This window comes from Dermacentor albipictus, chromosome 6 (assembly GCF_038994185.2).
Source record: "Dermacentor albipictus isolate Rhodes 1998 colony chromosome 6, USDA_Dalb.pri_finalv2, whole genome shotgun sequence".
In the NCBI taxonomy this organism is placed as follows: Eukaryota; Metazoa; Arthropoda; class Arachnida; order Ixodida; family Ixodidae; genus Dermacentor; species Dermacentor albipictus.
In genome coordinates, this window is record NC_091826.1 from 3,363,968 (window position 1) to 3,385,696 (window position 21,729).

The 21,729-nt window shown below is 45.7% G+C and overlaps 2 protein-coding genes and 1 pseudogene across 14 annotated transcripts in view; 1 reads left to right on the forward strand and 2 right to left on the reverse strand.

Moving 5' to 3' along the window:
• LOC135917043 (G/T mismatch-specific thymine DNA glycosylase-like) overlaps nt 1-21,729 on the reverse strand; it is a 436,020-nt gene that overhangs the window by 364,703 nt on the left and 49,588 nt on the right. For all 13 annotated transcript variants that reach the window (XR_010569158.2, XR_010569159.2, XR_010569157.2 and 10 more), the window contains one exon: nt 6,751-6,868. Coding sequence is in view for 9 of the 13 variants with exons in the window: in XM_065450530.2 (XP_065306602.1) it covers nt 6,751-6,868 (118 nt within the window). In the remaining 4 variants the exon portion in view is untranslated. The remainder of the gene's footprint in view (nt 1-6,750; nt 6,869-21,729) is intronic.
• The window catches only part of LOC139061400 (uncharacterized), a 29,509-nt pseudogene continuing 17,638 nt past the window's right edge, over nt 9,859-21,729 (reverse strand).
• Nucleotides 12,443-13,390, forward strand: LOC135917045 (uncharacterized). Its single transcript, XM_065450539.1, has one exon. The coding sequence runs from the start codon at nt 12,443-12,445 to the stop codon at nt 13,388-13,390; it is 948 nt and encodes a 315-aa protein (XP_065306611.1).

The window sequence follows — 21,729 nt, forward strand, 5'->3', positions numbered from 1 at the left end:
GGGATGGCGAGCTCCGTAGTCCACGAGATAACAACTGCATTGTTCAGGGATCGGTGCGGCTCTCCGCCAGTCTAGATAGCCTAGATAGGGATGATTCCATTGTTAATCATTCGGACTGTGCGCATGAGACAGCGATCGATACCGACGGACTGTGTGTCGATGCACAGCGTGCGCTGGGCAATGTAGTAGAGGGCAGTTCGCAAGAGTGCGAGTTGTCTAACTCGAGTAAAGCCTGCTGCATTGTGCCAGAGTCGGTTGAGCTGTCCGCCAGTCGAGGCAAAGTGAGAGTAGATTTAAATGTAAATCACTCAGACTGTGCGGGTAAAAGACCGATCCGGGCCGACGAAATGTGTACCGGCCAGCCCGAGGCATGAGAAGGCGACATGAAAGTGAGTGCGAAGAGAAAGCACCGTAAAAAGAAGCGCGGTAAAGACCGAAAGACGGTAACTAATTTAGCGCCGCCAAAGATGGCGAGAACCCCAAATGGGCAGGGCGCGAGGAAGACGGTGCGGTCGTCACGGACGATGTTGACGCATCGAAAACGTTCGAGCCACCGGTCAAAAGGGGACCGCGAAGCATGTTCTGCACGGACGCGGACAAAGGGCACGGGGCAGGTAAACTCCTCGTCGTTCCGCAGTTCTTTTCACAGCTCAGCGTGCAGTTCGAAGAAACGCAAGGTGGCAGGACGAGACCAGGTGGGGAGTAGCGACACGGTCAATCGAGTTTGTGTTGAAAGCGGCGCGCGAGGACGCAAATTGGCAGGAGACCGTAACATCTTGGGGGAGCTGATAGTTAGTCAGCCCTTTTGTGTTTCCTCGACAGCCAAAGTAGTTTTCAAGCCGCGACCAGCTCGGGGACGGCTCAGAGTATGAGTCAGACATAAGCGTTTGGAAAGGGAGGCCAGGAGCGCTTCCGTAGAAATGAAGTGCCTTGTTTTTTATTTTGAGCATCGGAAAGTTTTTGGCGAATTGAGACTAGGATTTCTTTCAATATGTAAGGTATGAGCTCTGTTTATGTTTTGGTTTGAGAAAGCTTCAAGATTTGAAAGATGCGTTTTAAGTCAACCTGTAGTCTCGCGAGATGCTCATTAATAAGTAAATAGGCTTTTTTTTGCGTGTATGTGTGAGTAACCTGAAGGTCAAGGTTATCGTCGAAAGGCCTATGGTGAAGCGCGTGTGTTATTTAACCTTCGTTCTTTTTAAGTGTTGAATTTTCTAAGGTTAAGCGCGTAGATTTTCAGTAAGTGCGTGATTTGCACGGAGAAGCGTTCTTAGTTCCATTAGCGCGTGTCCTGTGTGGACGGAAGGAAGCAGACTTTATGACTGGGTTGCTAGTGTGTGTGGAAGGCAGCCGTATTCTGACTTCTTTAGTGAGCGTGCGTGGAAAGAGTTAGTAGAGGACGCATCATTTTAAGGGTTCTGCGGAGTGAGTAAGTCCCACGAGTTTAATTGTTCGTTTAAGTCACATGTCCTAGAGGGACTAAAGGAAGAAACGTGAGTAAGCGTAATGAAGAGTTTGCCTACGACACAAGTATGCGTTCTGGATAGTGACCACAAGGCTAGCGCGCTTGTGATTACGTACTTGTGAGGTTGACCAGATTGTTCAGTGGCACCATTACGTGCGATAAGTACGCCACTGCGATAGATTGGAAACATGCTGTTCGTGTAGTTAGGCCACTTAAGTTATGTTCGGCTGTTTTCATTTGTTGTTTGCATCGTCAACGACCCTTTTGTTTTGCAACAACAATAGTAGTCTGGTCTTGTCGGCAATCGAGGAGAAATGCATAGCTGTTTGGAGGGGTGGTTACAACTGTTTTGTCAAAATTGGGGAACTAAAAGATCAGGGTTGATTTTGACTCAGTAATAGCCTGGCGAGTCAGGGGTGAAGAGCCTGCGCTTGCACGTGGTGCAGCGCTGTGTTGTTTGGTTTGTTTGGCGTTTGTTTTCCAGGGCCTAGGATCCCGAAGTTCGTCAAACGAGGCTCGAAACCAATACCCTGCAGGTTCTTTCAGCGTTCCTCATGGCCAGCGAATTGAGTTCACCGGCCATTCAGAACTACCCGGGCGAGGACGAGCTGTTAGATATGGCGCCGTTTCCTGAGGCTACTTCGAGTTCCCCAAACCACTTCGAATCGCAGCACAGCTAATTGAGGAATGCAGAAGCAGGAAAGTACATTCCAGAGGAGCACCAGACAAGTGCAAACAAGTTTGCAGCCCCCAGGTCGTGCGCCGCCGGGATTAGAAGGGGACCTCGGACAATGGAGCTCAATCGTCCCCCTTCGCCTTTGAAGAAGGCATTTGCCACCACTGCGGAGCCGTACCACCGGGAGCAGGTGGGCACTCGTACAATGGAGCATGAGCGCCCCCCCCCCTCCTTCTCCTCCTTGAAAGAAGCGCATTGCAACTCTGCGAGGCAAAACCGCAGGGGGATCAAGTGATCAAGAGAGGAGGACCAGGCGCCGACTCTCTTCACCGGGTATGACACCATCGCACGGGCGCCTACCATTGGCTGAAAGTGGCGTCATCTGAGCGGACTCTCCCATTGGTCGAACATGACGCGACTTCCAGTGCTTGAAGGGTTTATAAGAAGCGTTCCAGAGAGACCAGAGCATTCCCTGATTCCCTGATTCACCTCTCTCGAACTTCTTGCAGCGGGCCCCAGCGTCCGAGTTGCTGCCGGCCCGTAATGAGAAGTACGACTGTTAAATGACTCTCACCTCCTTGTAAATAATGTAAAATAAATCTCCCAAGTTTGGTTTTCATCCCGAAGTCCGTCCTTCAACCCCTACAATAGAATCTAGTGGCCGGGAAACGTATCATATGATTGCGGTTTGGCAACATAATGAACACAGGTGCCAAAGATTGTGTTTTTCGGGAATGTATGAACCGGTAAAAAATGTGCATAACTATATTGGGTTGTTTTTTGTGTTCTCGATTTCGAACGTCAGTGCTGGAAAAACGTACGTAACAGGAGCGTATCAACAAGGTTCTACTGTATTTCAAATTTCAGCATGCCTCTCCAGCTTGAATGTGCCGCAGTTAGAATGCAGCAGCAGGATGTTCGCCAAACTGCACTGCTTCGAGAAATGCAACATCTCTCAGCACTGGTTCGCCAAATAAACACAACTCACTCCTCCAGGGAATTAGTGCTAAAAAAGGGCGGACGCTTCCAGTGGTTGAATCTTTTGATAGTGCTAATTCCTTTCAATGCAAGACCAACAAGCCCGACAGTTAGTTGCTCAAACTCATTCAGAAAAGACATCTTTAGCTTTGGGTCCATGCTGACTCCCTGAAATCAGGCTCAGCTGGCCTCACTTCTACTCAGACTCGCGAAATTAAATTTCCCAGAATCAGACACAACAGGAACCACATGGGCTCAAAATCACCAACACCAGACTCACCAGCTTGTTGCACGTTGTCATTAGGCATAAAAAAAATTTTGAGGATGTTCTGATAGAACGACCAAATTTTGTTTATGCTTTGTGGAAAACACCTTGATGCAAGCATGGGCTAGAGGGTGCAGGTGAGTGCTTGTTAATTTAATTGTAGTAAGCGAATGTTTACTGCAATTTATACGGCTGATAAATCTATGAACCTTACTTCACGCGGTTGTCTAATACTTTGCTATCGCTATCAATGCATCACCTTTAGGGCAATATTGCAACTTTTTTTATACCTAACTTAACTCTTCTGGTTCTGTCCAGAATGAGACAAAAATAAGTTCTCACTCGTAACAATGATCCCTTTCTTACTGAAGCATGCAGACTACAGACATTTAATATTCCCTTCAAATGTCTGTTCATGTTCATGACAGTGTAAGGTATCAATTACAGTTGAGGTCACCTACAACAACCTCAGTTATAATGAATGCTCAGTTGTTATGAACGAAGATAGCGCGAAGGTCATAATTTTGCACGAGTGACAGCGTCATCCATGAGGTGCAAGGCTTAACCTGTCAGCATTGAATTGGATGAAGAAAGTGAGCAGGTCGTAGCACTGATACCATCATCTGAAAGCAAATCAATCGTGGTCGAATACATTGCATCACTGACACAATTCGTCTGCATCCAAGCTCTTGCTAATGATTTCATTGCCTCATTTTCACTTGTCCACTTATTACAAAATTCTTGGCTATGACAAACGCATTCTGCGCGACTGTGATGTTCAATATAAGTGGTCTTGACTGTACCCTTTTACACTGTCAAATGTCGCAAAGCGGTTACAGTGTCCACAACCCCAGCTCTTTCTCCCCTTTCGCCATCATTGCTCCTTTTCTTCAAATTAACCTGAATAACAATCAGTGCACTTTTGCTCACAAATGGAATGCCTTCGTCTGGACATCAAGCTGACGTGTTTTCCAAATGTCTCATATTTGTGCCTAGGTAGGAAACGAGTGCTATATGATCTGCTCAAACATGATGTGCATGAGCCTTTTAAACCACATGATACAATCCACGAACAAGCTAATTGTAGTGCTAGTCATAATCATCATCATCAGCCTGGTTACGCCCACTGCAGGGCAAAGGCCTCTCCCATACTTTTCCAACTACCCCGGTCATGTACTAATTGTGGCCATGTTGTCCCTGCAAACTTCTTAATTTCATCCACCCACCTAACTTTCTGCCGCCCTCTGCTACGCTTCCCTTGCCTTGGAATCCAGTCCGTAACCATTAATGACCATCGGTTATCTTCCCTCCTCATTACATGTCCTGCCCATGCCCATTTCTTTTTCTTGATTTCAACTAAGATATCATTAACTCGCATTTGTTCCCTTACCCAATCTGCTCTTTTCTTATCCCTTAACGTTACACCTATCATTCTTCTTTCCATAGCTTGTTGCGTCGTCCTCCATTTAAGTAGAACCTTTTTCATAAGCCTCCAGGTTTCTGCCCCATACGTGAGTACTGGTAAGACAAAGCTGTTATATACTTTTCTCTTGAGGGATAATGGCAACCTGCTGTTCATGATCTGAGAATACCTGCCAAACGCACCCCAGCCCATTCTTATTCTTCTGATTATTTTCTCATGATCCGGATCCGCAGTCGCTACCTGTCCTAAGTAGATGTATTCCCTTACCACTTCCAGTGCCTCGCTACCTATTATAAACTGCTGTTCTCTTCCGAGACTGTTAAACATTACTTTAGTTTTCTGCAGATTAATTCTTAGACCCACCCTTCGGCTTTGCCTCTCCAGGTCAGTGAACATGCATTGCAGTTGGTCCCCGAAGTTACTAAGCAAGGCAATATCATCAGTGAATCGCAAGTTACTAAGGTCTTCTCCATTAACTCTTATCCCCAATTCTTACCAATCCAGGTGCTAGTACTAATCTTTAAATACCGCTTTATTTTTAAGGAATGAATAATGGCTCATTACTAGCAATGATCAGTCCCAGTGCCTCTGTTATGACTGTTTTTTACTCAATGGTTCCTACAGCATGTGACAAGTAAGATCAGGGCACATCTCATTAGATGAGTCTGCAATTCCTTGTCTCTCTAAGATATCCATTTTCTAAGATGATCTGCTTCTTATAGCAGTACCATATTTCCAATGAGCCCCTAAGCAGCCTGTTAAACCACACAAAAGTAAAGATGTGCTGTCATCTGTACAGCTTCATGAAATACTATGCACAACTCTACTATCTGCAAATGTGCACAACCTGCAGTGGAGCTGAGAGGAAAACTACTGGAGATACCATGGCCACCAAGGCACACAGTGCTGCTGCACACTGCCTAAAAATGCATTACACATATTCAATGAACCCAACAGCTGGTGCTGGTGTCTCTAAGCACCACCGAGCATGTTTATGACAAGATACAGAGGCAACAACTGCGACCTCGACACAATGGTAGAGTTTGGCGACATTCCTACTTTCGCTTGTGCCAGCCATTGGGTTGAGTTCATGTAATGCATACCTATCTTTATAATGAGTACCTGATGCTCCTTGTTTGTTAGCTGTGCTTGATGTAAAAATTTTATGTAGCAAAAAATATGTTGGTCTGTTGGTTATGGTGCTTATTACAAGCAACGTTAGCCCGGCAGTCTGAGCCAGCAATTCATCCACCTGTTTATCTATTTCGCTGTACAGGAATCTGCTATCACGTGTCACTGAGTTCAGTGTCATGTAGATACTTCTTCTAACCAAATACCGGTATAAACATGCTATTCTGGAAATCACTTAGTTGAGAGCACAGTGCCTTGGCTGCAACTTATGAATCAAAATTAGAATTTCACTGCACAGAAAAAAAAAAAACAAGTGCAACAAGGTGGCCATAGCAAGCAGTGCTGACAAACTTCCACCAGAAATGTCCCTTATGTTGCTTGTTATTGCACCTTGTATACATATATGCGTTTGGGTGAAGGCAAAAAAGTTTGTAGTGTGTACATGCGCTCATCTTTGTCTAATAGTGCTTGCAAATTTGAAGTAATGAAAAGTTGCTGCCTGTGTGCCTCTATTCTTTAATAAACCTAGCAAAATAAGCAAGGCTGAGTGTCATAAGTGTAAAAAATGCAAACTATTGTACTTCGTTTATAGAACTATGCTCAAGCAGCATGGCTGAAACAACGACACACAGAGAAACAAATACCACAGAACAAGCACTTGTTCTGCGCTATTTCTCTTTCTCTGTGTGTCGTTGTTTCAGCCATGCTGCTTGAGCGTAGTTCTAAAGATGAACCAACTAGCGCTCACCAAGATGTTACCAACTTCGTTTATAAGGCATGAGGAACTCATCATGGTATGTGTGCTTGCTGACCTGTGCTGTGTCTCCGTACGGGTCATACTCTGGTTCCTGCTTGATCACCACCGGTGGGTTCCACGTGTGCATGGAGCCCCGGTAGTTATCCATGGTTGTGCCTTCTCCGTTCATGCCCCTGCAATGCACATGAAAGTGGAGACCCCTATATATGGCAGGGCCCTTGATTTCAGTCACCAAGGCCAACACACAAGCATGGAAAATCTTAAGGAAAGAGCACTGAGTACGTTTGACTCTAAACCAAAAGAATTCAAAAACCAAGAATAAATAAAAGTACCAAAAAGTTAAGCCAAAAGTATGCGGATGACTGCTTCTGCATTGTACAGACATTACAAGTCGACAACCTTCTCAGCTGCCTAAACACCATAGACCCTGACACATAGTTCATGTGTTAGCACAAAAAAAGACAAATCCTTCCCATTTCTCGAAGTACAAGTAAACGGAACAGGCGACTCTCTACTATAATCTGTCTACTGTAAACCAACCCATACAGGCCACTACCTCCCCTTCAATTCAAACCATCTGGCAAGCCACAAGGCATCAGTTATAAATACTTTATTAAAGGGAGCTGAAACTCACTGCATACTGATTGGACAGAAAAAGAAAAAAGAATAGTCCTCAACAAACTCGGAAGCAATGGCTACCCAAATTACTTCATTCAAATAACCAACCCTTTAGCCAAAGTAAACACCAAACTACAGAAACTACAACCCTTGAATGCCCCCCATCCCCACAAACGAACATCCGTCCCTTACTTTAAAGGTGCCAGCAAAGCTATCAGCCAAATATTGAAGAAAGAAGGCCTCAGCATCGCCCACAAACCATCGAACACTATAAATAGCTTTCTTCCAACATCAAAAGGCCATCTAACAAGAGAAAAAGCTCAAGGCATTGTTTGTAAGATCAATTGTGCCAACTGTCCAGCAACTTACATTGGGTAAACGAAAAATCTAAACAAAAAATCATGCAACACAAGAAAGACGTCAGGACTTCCTCTCAAGCATGCAGTGCCATCGTCATACATTCAGAAGGTGCAAAACACAAGACTGCATTCCATGATACCAAAGTTTTACAGACAGAGACAATCCCCCCAAAAAAGGCTATTGCTACAGTCATGGCACATCCAGAACACGAAAAACAAATAGTTCGAAGGGCAATGTCCCTACCATGTATGTAGGGACGCTGACAAAACTGAGAAGAGACAAAAAAGAGGCGCAACAACCTGATCCCCTCTTTGGCTCCCCTTCCTGACAGTCAAGAATGCACCCTTTTCCAGTGAAACTCTTCCTCCATCCCCCTATAATGAAGGACATTTAAAAGCTGCACCATCAGTTGTGGAACACCTGAGGAAGGAGCTGAGTTGGCCTAAAACGTCAGGTATAAGAAATCCACCTTTTGGTTGGAGTCGCTCCTAAATTTCTGATATGAATAAGCTCTAACTATAATTTTGAGCCAGTTGCTACATGCCCCACTGGCCCAAATCACCTAAACAAAATATATTGGCATGCTTCATTTGTGTGCTTAACATTATTGTTTTCTAGGGTTGGTGGAATTGCCATGAGAGGTCAGCTTGCGCAACATGCGAGACTTTTTTCCACTGCATGACTCTTCATTGCAACCCTGAACAGTGCTACAAATCTATGTCAGCCCGGGGCCTATGCAACGGTCGTTAGATGGTTTAAACGCACTGTATGATGATGGGCGAACTCAATCCCTGTTTTCACTAAGTGCTGCAAGACAGTGGGTGAACAATATTCATGGCATGCTTCAGCTGTTTGTGACAAAGAATAGGCTACCTTTTCAGTGTCATTACTCAGCACTCACTGCTCTACTGCTTCCAGGAAGTCAGCTATGTGGGAACGCGCCGCACCTTTCACCTCACTTCCACTGGCTGACACCACTTTTTCCACATTGTATACATGATTTGCTTGATTCCCACAGTAGCTTCCCTTTTGCAATATTCTCGGGGTGTGCAAATAGTAGTCATTGAGACCGAATTGAATACGAATTTAATAGTGCCAGAAGCAAATCAAACAAGATACCTAATATTTTTTTCCAATAGTTTGCAAATAATATACACTCTTCCCACCATTATATAAAACAAATTTCATATCCTAGCGTTCATAACATTAGAAAATTTCTGTCATTGCGCAGCACAATATAAAGCATGCTTTATCAAAGGCACAAAGGGAGCATTAGTAACAATTAAACCATTTATTTCAGGATTATGTTCAATATTTCATTCTTTTGATATATAAAAGGGTTGAAAATCGAAATTTTCAGATAATAGAACACTACACCAACAACGAAAGATGGAATAGCTATAAAAAAGAAGGGTTGAACATAGAGAGTTGCTCTGTTTTGAAAACAAGTATTGGCAAAAGTTCAAAATAATAAAAAATAAGTTTATGAAAATGAAAGAAAACATCTCATTGAGAAACTTGTGAGATTCATTAAAAGATGCTGAGACAAACTTTGCAGGGTGGTCATTCAATTCATGTGCTATATAATAGATGGGAAATTGGAGAGAAGGTGCTGCTGCTGATTCGGCTTTTGCTAACGATTTTACAAGCATACACAGAAAAGACACCAGCTATCTTCTGTCCTTTAATTAGAGTCTACTGCAAACATCTGGTGTGATTTTCGTGGAAGGCATCCTAAAGTTTATGTTAAATGTTGATATCCGAAATCAGCAGAACCAGATGACATGCCCAATGCTTTCCTAAAATGGTATGCATAGTGATGTACTGTGTATTCGTGTTATGCACTAAAACTGTGAATAAGGGTGCTTTACTTGAGCACTGCCAGTGTCAAGACTTTTCGCAAAACAGATGACAAAACATTAATTCAAAATTATCAGCTAGCTTCACTAACCTCAACAACCTGCACTTCCTCAAGAACATTCAGTACTCACAAGTGCATAGCATGGGTATTCAACCTCTCTTGTGGACGTCTCTTGCCCCTCCTACACTACCCAAAGTTATGGGTCCCTACACTAGGGTTCGTACACAATATTTGACTGAAAATTCAAGGACATTTCAAGGATTTCAAGGATGCAAAAAGGCAGAATTCAAGGATTGTTAGCATAATTTTATTTCCTCACATGACTTAGGAAAGGAGCCCTATTTTCGCATTAATTTCTCTTGCAAGAGCTGTTATCTCCGCTTCTTCTTCTTTGGCTGTTCGACGGAAACTGTTGGCCTTGAAAAGACAGGTCAGGTAATTTCTTGCTTCGGCGTCTTCTGAAAAGCGATCCGCTGACTCCTGCAAGCACTTAAGAGTTTTTTGGAGCTTTGTCTTCTTCTCTTGCATGCTCTGTAGCTCTATCTCGAGTTCTTTTCTCTTCAAGGTTACCTGCTGTGCTACAGCTTGCTTCTTCTGTTCGTCCATGTATAACGCATACCTATGCCTGGCTTGGCACACTGATGACTTCAGTTCTTTCGACAGCGGAACGTTAAGCAGCCCACCGTGGGTTTTCACGGCCTCGCAGATGACTCGTTGTGAGATATACGAGAGCTCTGCCATATTTTCGATCGCGATCTGCTTGTTTACACTGAAACCTCTTTCTACTGACGCCTGCCCATGGCTAAGCAAGAGAAGGACCTTCAGTACTTCCCACAACATTGAGAACGCCGGGTCATGCTTCAAAAGGCGCACGAAGAGAACGTCAAGGCGTTCCTGGTCTCTTTCATAGTTTTGCAGTTAATGCCGTTTTTCTTGGCAGAACTGAATATGCTGTGCACACACAATATTGCTCTTGTGCTCAGAAAGAAGCTTGCTGTCAATTAAACAGTTAAGAACAACTTTCAGCTTCCCAAGGCATTAAACAGTTAAGAACAACTTTCAGCTTCCCAAGGCACATTTCTGTCTTTGACATCTCCCTGGGGTGGAAACATGACAACCCTCAAACCAGAGGATACCTAGTAGGACTTCTCTCCATGATTTTCAGGATCATGTTCACAATGAACTTCCGACACTCACCCCTAAATTCAAAAACACACTTGGTACTCGCTTCTCCGCTCTTTAAGATCTTCTCATCCACTCGTCCAACGTCCACCTTCTCAAGTGACGTGTAATTGGCAGTATCATGAACATCAATTCGCAGCAGTTTCGTGATGCTCGTGGCTTCTGTCAACACCGAGCGCTTCATGAACCTTGCAAGGAGGCTCCTCAAGACAGTTTCGAGCTCTTTCGCTAAAAAAAATGTCTTTGGAGAATCACTCTGAAAAACAGTCAAGAAAGGCTGCACAACCATTGCAATGTTTAGGGAAAAGTTCAGTTTCGCAAGTGCAAGCTGGTCCTTTAGAAAATCACTGACGTTCTCATACGCTCTACATTTCAGCAAGGGTAGCCTATGGTCACTCACTGCTTCGGTGTAGTGCCTCAAATGCTCCCACATAGCCAGGGCTCTCTCCAGTACTGGCACGTTCTCGACCCAACGGTGGGGTATGAAAGGAAGTGGAAACAGCCTGCTCCTTGTTTCTTCAACAAAATCTTCATGGCGGGCCGGTGCATCATGGAAGAGTGAGAATAAGCTCGAAAGAAAGGTGTCAACTGGCCAGCTCGTCGCATGCATTCCTGCTTTGTAAGCATTATGCACTGTGTGCAAGCCACATGAACCAATATCCAAGCACTGAACTTGAAAGTCATTCTTCATGTGCTGCTGCAACTTGTTGAAAAGACTCCAGTTGACATTCGGGCCGTCCATTGAGAGCTGCACAATCCTGCTCAGGGGAAAAGACGCGAGTATTTCCGTCAACTTCTGCATAAGGTCGTCCGCTGTGCTGTGACCCATGAATGTCGAAGTCAGGTATCTGGCTGCCACCTCACAGTTGTTTCACAATCTGACGTGAACATCAAGTTGTTTTCTTTGCAGGTATTCATTCAAGGTTTCGTCAAAAAGCACAACGAAATTGTCAGACTTCTCCATCATTTGTTGTACCTGCGAAGTGAAAAATGGGCGTAGACCGTGGCACGCGACATACTCGCATTTTTTCTCAGAGCAAGTGAAGCTTCTCGCGACCTCGCTATCCGGAAACATCTTTTGGAATAGCTGGGAAATGGATCCACTGGAGCTGTAGGAGTACTGTGACGACACAACTTTCATCGTCCACAAAATCTCGGCTTCGATCACGGAATCATGCTTTCTGTAAAGTGACCAGACGTCCCGATTTAGGCGGGACAGTCCCGCTTTTGCAGCCATGGTCCCGGTGTCCCACTGAGGTACTTGTGGGACGGCGTTTTGTCCCGCTTTGGCTTTCCCGAACGAAGCGCTGGTTGATAAATAGCTCTCAGGATCATCTCCTTTGAAACGTGGGCGGTGCGAGCAACGCGAGCAAGTTTATTTTTTCCTTTTTCTGCTTTTCAAATCGTATGTTTTCGGAACGGCCTAGAAAGATACCTTGTCTCCATCACTAGTGGCTTTATCCGCTCTATCCATCACAGTACGGCAGCAATGCCTGACCGTGGCCTCCCCAAACTCTTGTCTGCTTGCATGGCTGGCTGGATATTGGATAGGCCAAACAAGGCTTGCTTCCATGCTAGCTCGGAGGCTTGCGTTGTCCAGCAAGCGGCAGCCATAATCAAAGTCAACTGTCCCGATTTGTTGATGGCATGGTTGACGGTGCCTTGAAGTCGCTTTATGAGCTTTGTTTTTGGGTTTTCGACTTGTTTCGTCGTGTTGGCGGCGACAATGCCCAAACGCAAGTGCAAATTCACGGAACAGCTGGGAAAAGAGTACCCCTTCATCAAGAAAACTAAGTCAGAGGCGGATGTGCGCTGTGATACATGTGGACGTTCGGATGTACTAAAACACATCAGCTCTGTCAAGCACAAACAGTGTGTGTCGGCGGCTGCTAGTTCCAGTGCAGTAACCTGGTTCTTTAGACAGGAATGTGCCGGGGAAAAGGAGCTCCAACTTGCTGCATCAGAGGGTGTATTCGCCTTCCACACAGTCGTTCACAACCATAGTTTCCGATCAATAGACTGCACTTCAAAGCTTGTGCAGAAATTGTTCAATGAAAAATTTTCCTGCGCTCGCACAAAGGCAGAAGTGATTGCTTTGAATGTGCTTGCCCCGTCTGCAGAGGAAGAATTGAAGACAGACCTGCAGGAGGCTAAATTTATCTCAGTGTTCTGTGATGCTTCCAACCACAAGGATTTGAAGGTGCTCCCAATAATGGTGCGCTATTTCACCGCTGCTGCAGGAGTGCAGACGAAGCTCCTTGAGATTAACACCTTGCCAGGTGAGACTTCAGCAATGGTGAGCCAGTACATAATGGACGCACTCGAAGCCAACCAAGTCACATCAAAGCTAGTTGCTTTCAGTGCCAATAACGCAAATTGCAACTTTGGTGGTGCTGCGCGAAACGGGAAGAACAATGTGTTCTCGAGATTGCAAGATTCTATGGATCACAAGATCCTTGGAATTGGCTGCGCTGCGTCCATAGTGCACAACACCGTTCAGACTGCTGCCGATTGCCTACCATTGGATATTGAGGCCGTGATTGTGAAAATCTACTCGTGTTTTTACATTTACATGGTCAGGGTGGAGTGTTTCAAAGAGTTTTGTGATTTTGCATCAGTGGAGTACCAGCAGCTTCTGGGCTATAGCAAGGTTGGCATTGATGCCAGCTGTTGAGAGGGTCCTAAAGCTCTATCCAGCTTTAAAGGCATATTTTTTGTCCATAGACAAGTGTCCGTCTCTCATCAAGTCGTTTTTCGAAGACCCATGTGGAGAGCTCTGGCTCTATTTTCTGCATAGTCAAGCTGCTATGTTTGAAGCTATTGTACTCCAAATTGAAGGAGACACGAAGACAGCTGTGGAAGTATACAGTGCCTTAAGCCAGCTGCAGACCAAAGTGCAAGAAAGATCTGAGCAATCATTTCTGCCATCAAGTGTGCGCTCAAGGGCAACAGAGCTCGAAGAACAGAGACAAGTTCGAAGAGAACAGGTTGTGAATACTGGGGTGAAGTTTTATGCAACTTGCGCGTCATACCTCAACCGATGGTGCCAGCAGTTTGATGAAGTCAGAAGCCTTCTATAGGTCTTGCTTGGGTCACCCCCATGCTAGTATGACGTGCAGGTAACTGTAGAACTCATAACTTCAGAGTTCAATCATGTCACTGTTGATGAGAATGCCATGTTTGATGAAATCAATAATGTTTCACATTATGTGACCGCTGAAAAAATTAAGGAAAGGAAGGCGCAGAAAACATCTGTTGGGGAATGCTGGGTGGAGATTCTCGGGCACTTCGATAAGAATGATGTGCCTTGTGAGAACTTGATGACCGTGCTGGAATATTCCATGTGCCTGCCAGGTACAAATGCACCAGTAGAGAGGGTGTTTTCTCTCATGAACAAGATATGGACCGCAGAGAAGACGCAGCTTAAAGTGGCGACACTAAAAGCCATGCTTGTGCTAAAGGTAAATGGACGCATGACGTGCGAGCAATACTTTGCGCATCTTTGCAAAAAGGAACATTTGCTAAAGAAAATACATTCCAGCCAGAAGTATTAATGAAGGAGAGACTTTTCGCACGGGTTGATTTAGAAAAACGAAAATGGCTTTTGCCTGTTTGAAATAAAAATGTGTGATTCAATGGTCTCTTCGTGCCTACCTACGTGCCTACCTACCTGCCTACCTACCTGCCTACCTACCTGCCTACCTACCTGCCTACCTACCTGCCTACCTACCTGCCTACCTACCTGCCTACCCCCCCCCCCCCCCCCCGCGCGCGTCCCACTTTGGGTTCTATAGAATATGGTCACATTAGCTTTCTGCAGTCTTCGTCAAGTGTCGCAGCCCGAGAGGAAGTTGCCGTGGTTTCACGCTTACAAGGAGCCGCGGACATCAGATTTCCCGCTTGCACGAAACTTGCAACGGATGAGCAGCCCTCACCTGCTGCAGTTTTGGATCGGTGCTTCGCGCCTTTCTGGTGACTCTTCAAGGCAGATTCCCCCATCGTTGCAATGTCGACCGTCTTCTGACATATTGCGCACTTGGCTCGATAAGGATCGCTTGGTTCCGGTCTCACCCAGTGACGATAGTTCGTATGTTGCAGCCACGCAGACTGAAACTTGCACTTCCCGCCCGGCATCTTGTCAAAGCAAACACACAACGCAAACGCGAATTTCACTGAAATGGCACGCACGAGGCCGACAGGCGGTATAACTATAGTGCCTAAAAGAGCACTCACTAGTTCACCGAGCGCGGGTGTCGCGGTAGCACCGAGAGTGACGCCTCCCACCGCTGGCCACTTGGTGTGCTGTACTACGAGACTGTGCCGGCGTAGCTATAGTGAAGCAGCGCAACACGCCCCGAGTGCGGCGACGCTGCAGCCACAGGAAGCTGGAAAGAGCGGCACCTACCTTGAGGCCACGCAGAAAAAGCAGGAGCCCATGGGACAATGCCCTTTGTCGAGTCAGAATCACACGGAAAAGGACACAGGGAAGCAGGGAGAGGTAGGAGAGAGTGAAAGGGTGATTATCGCTGGCGACTCAAACATGGCTGGGTGCTCAAAAGCAATTGTGGAGAGGGTGAAAGGCGACAAAAGAGTGGCGGTGGGCACATTTCCAGGGCAGACAGTGAGTGCTGTCATGGAGCGAGCAAAAGAAAAGCTCACGGAAAATGCCCACGTACGCAACCTTGTCGTAGTAGCAGGTGGGCTAAATGACGTCCTAAACAGGAAAGGGCTAGGACTAGCCCAGCGCTTGGCGAAGGGGGTGGACGACTTGCGCGAGCTATCCCCTCCAGTGCAGATCGTGGTGTGCACGGTGCCGGAGGTGCCTGTGTGTGACAGACACGTACAAAGAGCCGTAATGGCTGCCAATGAGGAAATATAGAAAATGAGCTGAGAGAAGGGCTTCGAGGTTGTCGAAGTAAACAGGGAAGTGAGAAGTTGTGGTGGTTTTAAACGAGATGGGATTCACTTCAATTACAGGCTAGCACGAGAAGTGGGCTGGCGACTTGAGGGTCGCGCTGTTGCTTTTCTAGGGGGTCCGCGGGCACTCAGGAGGACAGAGTAGGTAGTAATGAAGAAGGTCCCCTAGGGGAACATCAGAAGAGCATCGCCGTCGATAACAGAAGAAGGAGGAATGCAAGAACAAGAGCTCGCCATTCCATAGGCTACATAAACATGCAGGGCGGCAGAAGAAAGGAAAAGTGGGCAGAGATTGAGGAGCAGTTACATAGATAACAAATAGGGGTGTATGCGGTTACAAAACACACCTTAGAGACTCAGAAGAGCCGCCAGTTATTGAGAATTATGTATGGGAAGGGTGCAACAGAACTAAGTCGGAAAGAAAGAGAGGGGGAGTCGGAATGCTCATCCATCCAAAAGGAAAAGAGTAAATTCACAATGTCAAGAGCATCTTTGGTTATCAGGTACAATGAGTGGGAAAAAAACTTGGCTGGGAGTTACGTATTTGTGGACCGGAAAAAATTGCACAGAGAAGAATAAAGAGTTAGTGGAATGCATAAGCGCTGATATTAAGGGTTTCGGGAATGGTGCTGAGATTGTCCTATTAGGTGACATGAATGCCCACATACAGGATTTAGATGGCTATACCGACAAAAACGGGAAGTCAATGCTAGACCTTTGCGAGCAACATAACCTCGTGATCGTGAATACAGGGCCTAAGTGTGAAGGACAGATCACGTGGGAAGTGGGAAACCGGCAATCGACCATTGATTACTGTTTGATGACAGAAGGAATTCATGATAAGTTGAGAGAAATGGTCATCGATGAGAAAGGGTTTAGCAGCATAGGGAGTGACCATAAACGCATCATTTTGAAAATGGGATATGTAGTTGGGAAAGATAGCAAGAAAAGCACAATGGCCAGTCCAAATTTGAACGCTGAACAAATAGCAAATATAGTCGCTAGAGTTGAAGAAGAACTTGGCAAGTGGCCCAGTAAGGAGTGGGAATATGGTGAGCTTCTAAGTGTAATAACGACAGAAATACGGAAAGAGAAACAACATGTTCGTTGGAAAGGAAAAAAGAAACCGAAAAGCTGGTGGAACAAGGAGATACGAGAAGCGATCGCCGAACGACAGAAAGCATCTCGAAAGCACAGGCAGGCAAAGAAGGCGCAGTTGCCACAGGATGAAGTAACCAGTAAATCGGAAATATATCGGAAGAAAAAGTCTATGGTTCAAATACTGGTGCAAGCAAAATTAAAAGGTGAAAGTGAACGTTGATTGTCAGAAATATATGAGAAAAAGAAGGCCGCACCTAGAATATTTTGGAATCACATATAAAATTATTAGGCAGGAAGTCAGCAACAATACAACAACATATCCTAGACGAAGATGAAAACAGACTGGAAGGAGAAGTGGCAATAAATTACATCCGAAACGCAACAGCCGAATCCTTCCAAGGCAATGACGAGGTTGTACTTGATGAAAAAAAGAGCATGAAAGAGATCCAAGTGGAGAAGAAGCTGGTGCTGACAAATTTAAACTGGAAGAAAGCGGAAGAGAAAATTCCTAAGCGCACAGCCACAGGGCTAGACAAGGTGCCCGTTAGGCTGATAAATGAACTGGGACCAAAAAGTAAGGAAGCTCTGGTGAAATCAGTGGAAAAAACTTTAAGAGATAGACGAATACCAGACAGTTGGCGACAAAGTAGAATGAATTTAATTTATAAAGGTAAGGGGGAGAAAGACAGAATTCACTCGTATGGACCGTTGACCATTACATCGGTAATATACAGGCTAGCAATGCAGGCAATCAAATTAAAGCTTCAAGGTCCGCAATAGACATTAGTAAGAGGCGATTGGAGGATTGGTGGAAGAAAAGTAAGGAAACGACAAAAGACGGAGACGTACAAAAACACAGTTCGCAATAGGGGATCAGAAAATTTGGACGTGGTAGTTCATAGTGTTTTTTATCTTTTCTTTTTTCATTGGTTAACCTAGGTAGGATATTAGGCAGCATAGTAGCAAGAGCTTGGTGGCGCAACCCACCGCCCCGTTCCAAAGGGGACGCTCATAACATCCACCCATCCATCCGTGCCGGACCATGCTAAGGCATGGCAAAGCCACCCAAAAAAAGATAGGTGGCTTTGGGCATGGGCGGACTTCAGCGAGACACGACGCGAGCCTCCCCATTTGCCCGGCGATCTGCCTCTGTTATGTTCTTGTCTCAATCCGCGATACATTCGGGGTCTGCGGACACGCTGGGTAATGAAAGGAGCCGTTTCTTTCCACGTCTGTCTGGGAAATTGCAGTTTCGCGACCTGTTTAAAGTTTCTTTTGACAGACGAGTGCACACATAGACGCAAAACACCCACTCACAAGAAGAAAAGACTGCAACGAAAGCGGCAGCAAGGCGCGAACTGAACTACGCATTGCAATCAACGCATCAGAAACGAACACCATTCGAACTCCCCACGGTTTAGCATGGTGCCGACAGGCATCGCCGTCTGGTGGCCCGCAGCGGCAGGCATCACTGCCCGTGCCAACGTTGCGCGTTGCAGACGCTCTGTGGACGGTGCACTAGAGTATATTCTAGGCACTGTAACCGACCGAGCGATATGCCTCGCATTGGATTGGATTCGATTTCCAATGCATATCAGTTGCCAGACGACGTAGGGGCTGCGGGATTTAAAACCGAAACTTCTTGATGTTGCCCTTTAGTCAACACAGCTTTTTTTTCATGGGCATTCGTAAGCGAAAGGGCCTTTAAAATCAGCATGACTTGCAGAGGTACGTCGTTAATTTTCTCTATCAGAACAAATCCTTGGATCGCACGACAAGTGTCGCTCATACTATCGACACTGGTTCCCATGCCCCCTTGCAATAGTGTGCGTATTGCGTTTCTGCAGAAGGGCGCTGAGTTATCATGGAATAAGCGGACGACATGCTGCAGCATGGTATCATACAGCCTTCTCAAAGCCCATGGTCGTCACCTGTCGTTCGAGTGAGAAAAAAAGATGGCACCATTCGGTTGTGTATCGATTATCACCGCCTCAACAGGATTACAAAAAAAGGTGTCTACCCACTACCTCGGATCAATGATGCTCTTTACTGTCTGCAAGATGCCGAATACTTCTTGTCTTTAGATCTCCGCTTTGGCTATTGGAAGGTTGCCATGGCTGAGGCTGACAACCCAAAGACAGCTTTCATCACTTCCGATGACCTGTACGAGTTTAGCGTTATCCCTTTCGGGCTCTGCAATGCTCCCACTACCTTCGGGTGCTTGATTGATACTATCCTTCGCGGACAAAGTGGAAAACTTGTTTATGTTACCTGGATGACATAGTTGTTTTCTCACAGAATTTTCCGACACATCTCGCCCGTATGCATGACATCCTGACCTGTCTCACTTCAGCTGGCCTACAGCTCAACCTCAAGAAGTGCCATTTCGCTGCCCGAACATTAACTGTCTTTAACTGAAACACGACATTTAATTGAAACACAGCATTAACTGAAACACGGCATCCTTCTTGATCCCAACAAGCTCCGCGCAGTTGCCGAGTTTCCAAAGCCCACATCTATCAAGGCCCTGGGCAGTTCCATATCCTGTGCTCTTATTTTCGACACTTCATGCGGAACTTTGCCTTTATTATCGCACCCTTGACGAAGTTGCTTACCACAAGCAAAGGCATTTCCACGTGGTCATCAGCACGCGATGAAGCCTTTGACAAGTTATGCGAGTTGCTGACTGCACCGAAGATTCTTCACCATTACGACCTGACTACGCCGACAGAGTTTCACACTGACGCCAGTGGTGTCGGCCTCGGTGAGGTCTTGGCCCAACAAAAAGCCACAGCGGTGACAGAGGTGTACGCATGTTTTTACAAGCATCCATTGCATTTTCCCGAGCGTAGCACCGAAGGGTATTGAGAACTGCCGAGCACTGCTGAACGGCTGCCGAAACCACTATCTTATTGACGCATGCGAAAGAGCACGACGACTGACCACAAGCGACGACTGGCAGGCGAGGCTTCAACAGGTCCCGACGTCTGGTCCTCGTGTATCTGGCACCGCCCCATGGATCGGCATTCTGGCAGCAGTGACAGCGGTGTACGCACGTTTTTACAAGCATCCATTGCATTTTCCCGAGCGTAGCACCGAGGGATATCGAGAACTGCCGAGCACTGCTGAATGGCTGCAGAAACCACTATCTTATCGACGCGTGCGAAAGAGCACGACAACTGACTACAAGCAACGACTGGCAGACGACGCTTCAACTGGTCACGGCGTCTGGTCCTCATATATCTGGCACCGCCCCATGTATAAGCATTTTGGCAGCAGTGACAGCGGTGTACGCACATTTTTGCAAGCATCCATTGCATTTTCCAGGTTGGTGCCCATGTTTTTGCATTGATCTGGTATAGCTAGTATAATATTTAGCCACTGTCGCTGCTGCCCTTTGCCCTTTCTTTCCTGTGTGTGTTTGTTGTACCTATCGTGTCAAAAGAGTTCGCAAAGCTGTTGCAAGATTTTAAAGAAGAAATGAGAGCCGAGTGGAAAAGCACAAAAGATGCTGTCGAATGAAGCATGCGCACAGATGAATGAAAAATGCATGCAGAATTTGAAGAAATAAAGTCTAGCTTCAATTATGTTAGCACAAGTCTCGATGATGCAAGCCATTAACTTGACTTTGTTCTGAACGAGAACAAAGGTAATAAGAAGAAAAATGGTGCTCTCAAACTCAGGATCAACGCTCTCGAAAAAGATTTTTCTGACTGTCAAATAAACATACTAAAACCGGAGCAATACTCACAAAATCTAAACATTGAAATCAAGGGAATAGTAAAGGCAGGTAATGAAAACCTTGCACAGCTCCTGATGAAAGTTGGTGAAGCTATCGGAGAACCCATATCAGCCTGTAACATCGATGTGTGCCACAGGATGCAGACTAAAGATAAAGATAAACCAAACATCATTGTCCAGTTTCAATGCCTTGAAAAATGTTAAAAGGTTCTCAACACTGCTCAAGAAAAGAAGATAACAAACGCTACCATCAGATTGCAAAACGATGCTCCAATCTATATAAGTGAGCACTTGTGCCCGTAAAAGAAAAAAATCCTGGGGATGGGAATTTTCCGAAAGCGCAAAAAAGATTGGAAGTTCGTTTGAACAAGGAATGGGAACATCTTTGCTCGTCGCACAGAGACGTCACCTATCATTGCTATCTGTCGTGAAAGTGATGTAGAAAAGATTAGCAGCACTTAACAATTGTAGTTTCAGAAGCAATCGATGATGTCTATTCGCAATGTTATGTCAGCTAGTTATATCACCCTTGAAAACATTCAGCACGTTGTGAAATCAAGAAAAAACAGCATTACGTTGTTCAAAGTGATGCACTTAAACGCACGGTCACTTCAACCAAAAAAACATCACATCACTTTGTTGTTGGAATCATGTACCATAAACTCTGACCTTTTAATGTTCAAATAAACGTGGTATACTAGTGAGTCAGAACATTTCATGTTGCCGGGGTTCAACCCGGTGCTGGCAATTTTCCACCGGACTAAAAAAAAGATCCACGTGTGATAAAATTGCATAAACAGGCCTGGAGCGTGGCCTGATCCCAGTGACCAGAACCGGTAACGCACTCCCTCACCAGAGCAGGATTGGCCACCCTGGTGCAGTACTTGGCCACAACCTCCTATATGAACAACACAATCAAACCCCGGCCCTCAGTCCCCAGCAGCTGTGAAGCAACTGACCACGGTGGCGGTCAGACCTGCGACGCAACAGAGGGTGCTAAGAATCACTGGCTCCGGACAGGCCGCCATTGTAATATGAACCTGGCAACGTTTAACGCTAGAACGTTATCTAGTGAGGCGAGTCTAGCAGTGCTATTGGAGGAATTAGAGGGCAGTAAATGGGATATAATAGGGCTCAGTGAAGTTAGGATGCCAAAAGAAGCATATACAGTGCTAAAAAGCGGGCACGTCCTGCGCTACCGGGGATTAGCGGAGAGAAGAGAACTAGGCGTTGGATTCCTGATTAATAAGAATA

Excerpts from the sequence above, each read along its gene's own strand:
- LOC135917045 (XM_065450539.1), top strand. The coding sequence starts at position 12,443 with ATGCCCAAACGCAAGTGCAAATTCACGGAACAGCTGGGAAAAGAGTAC.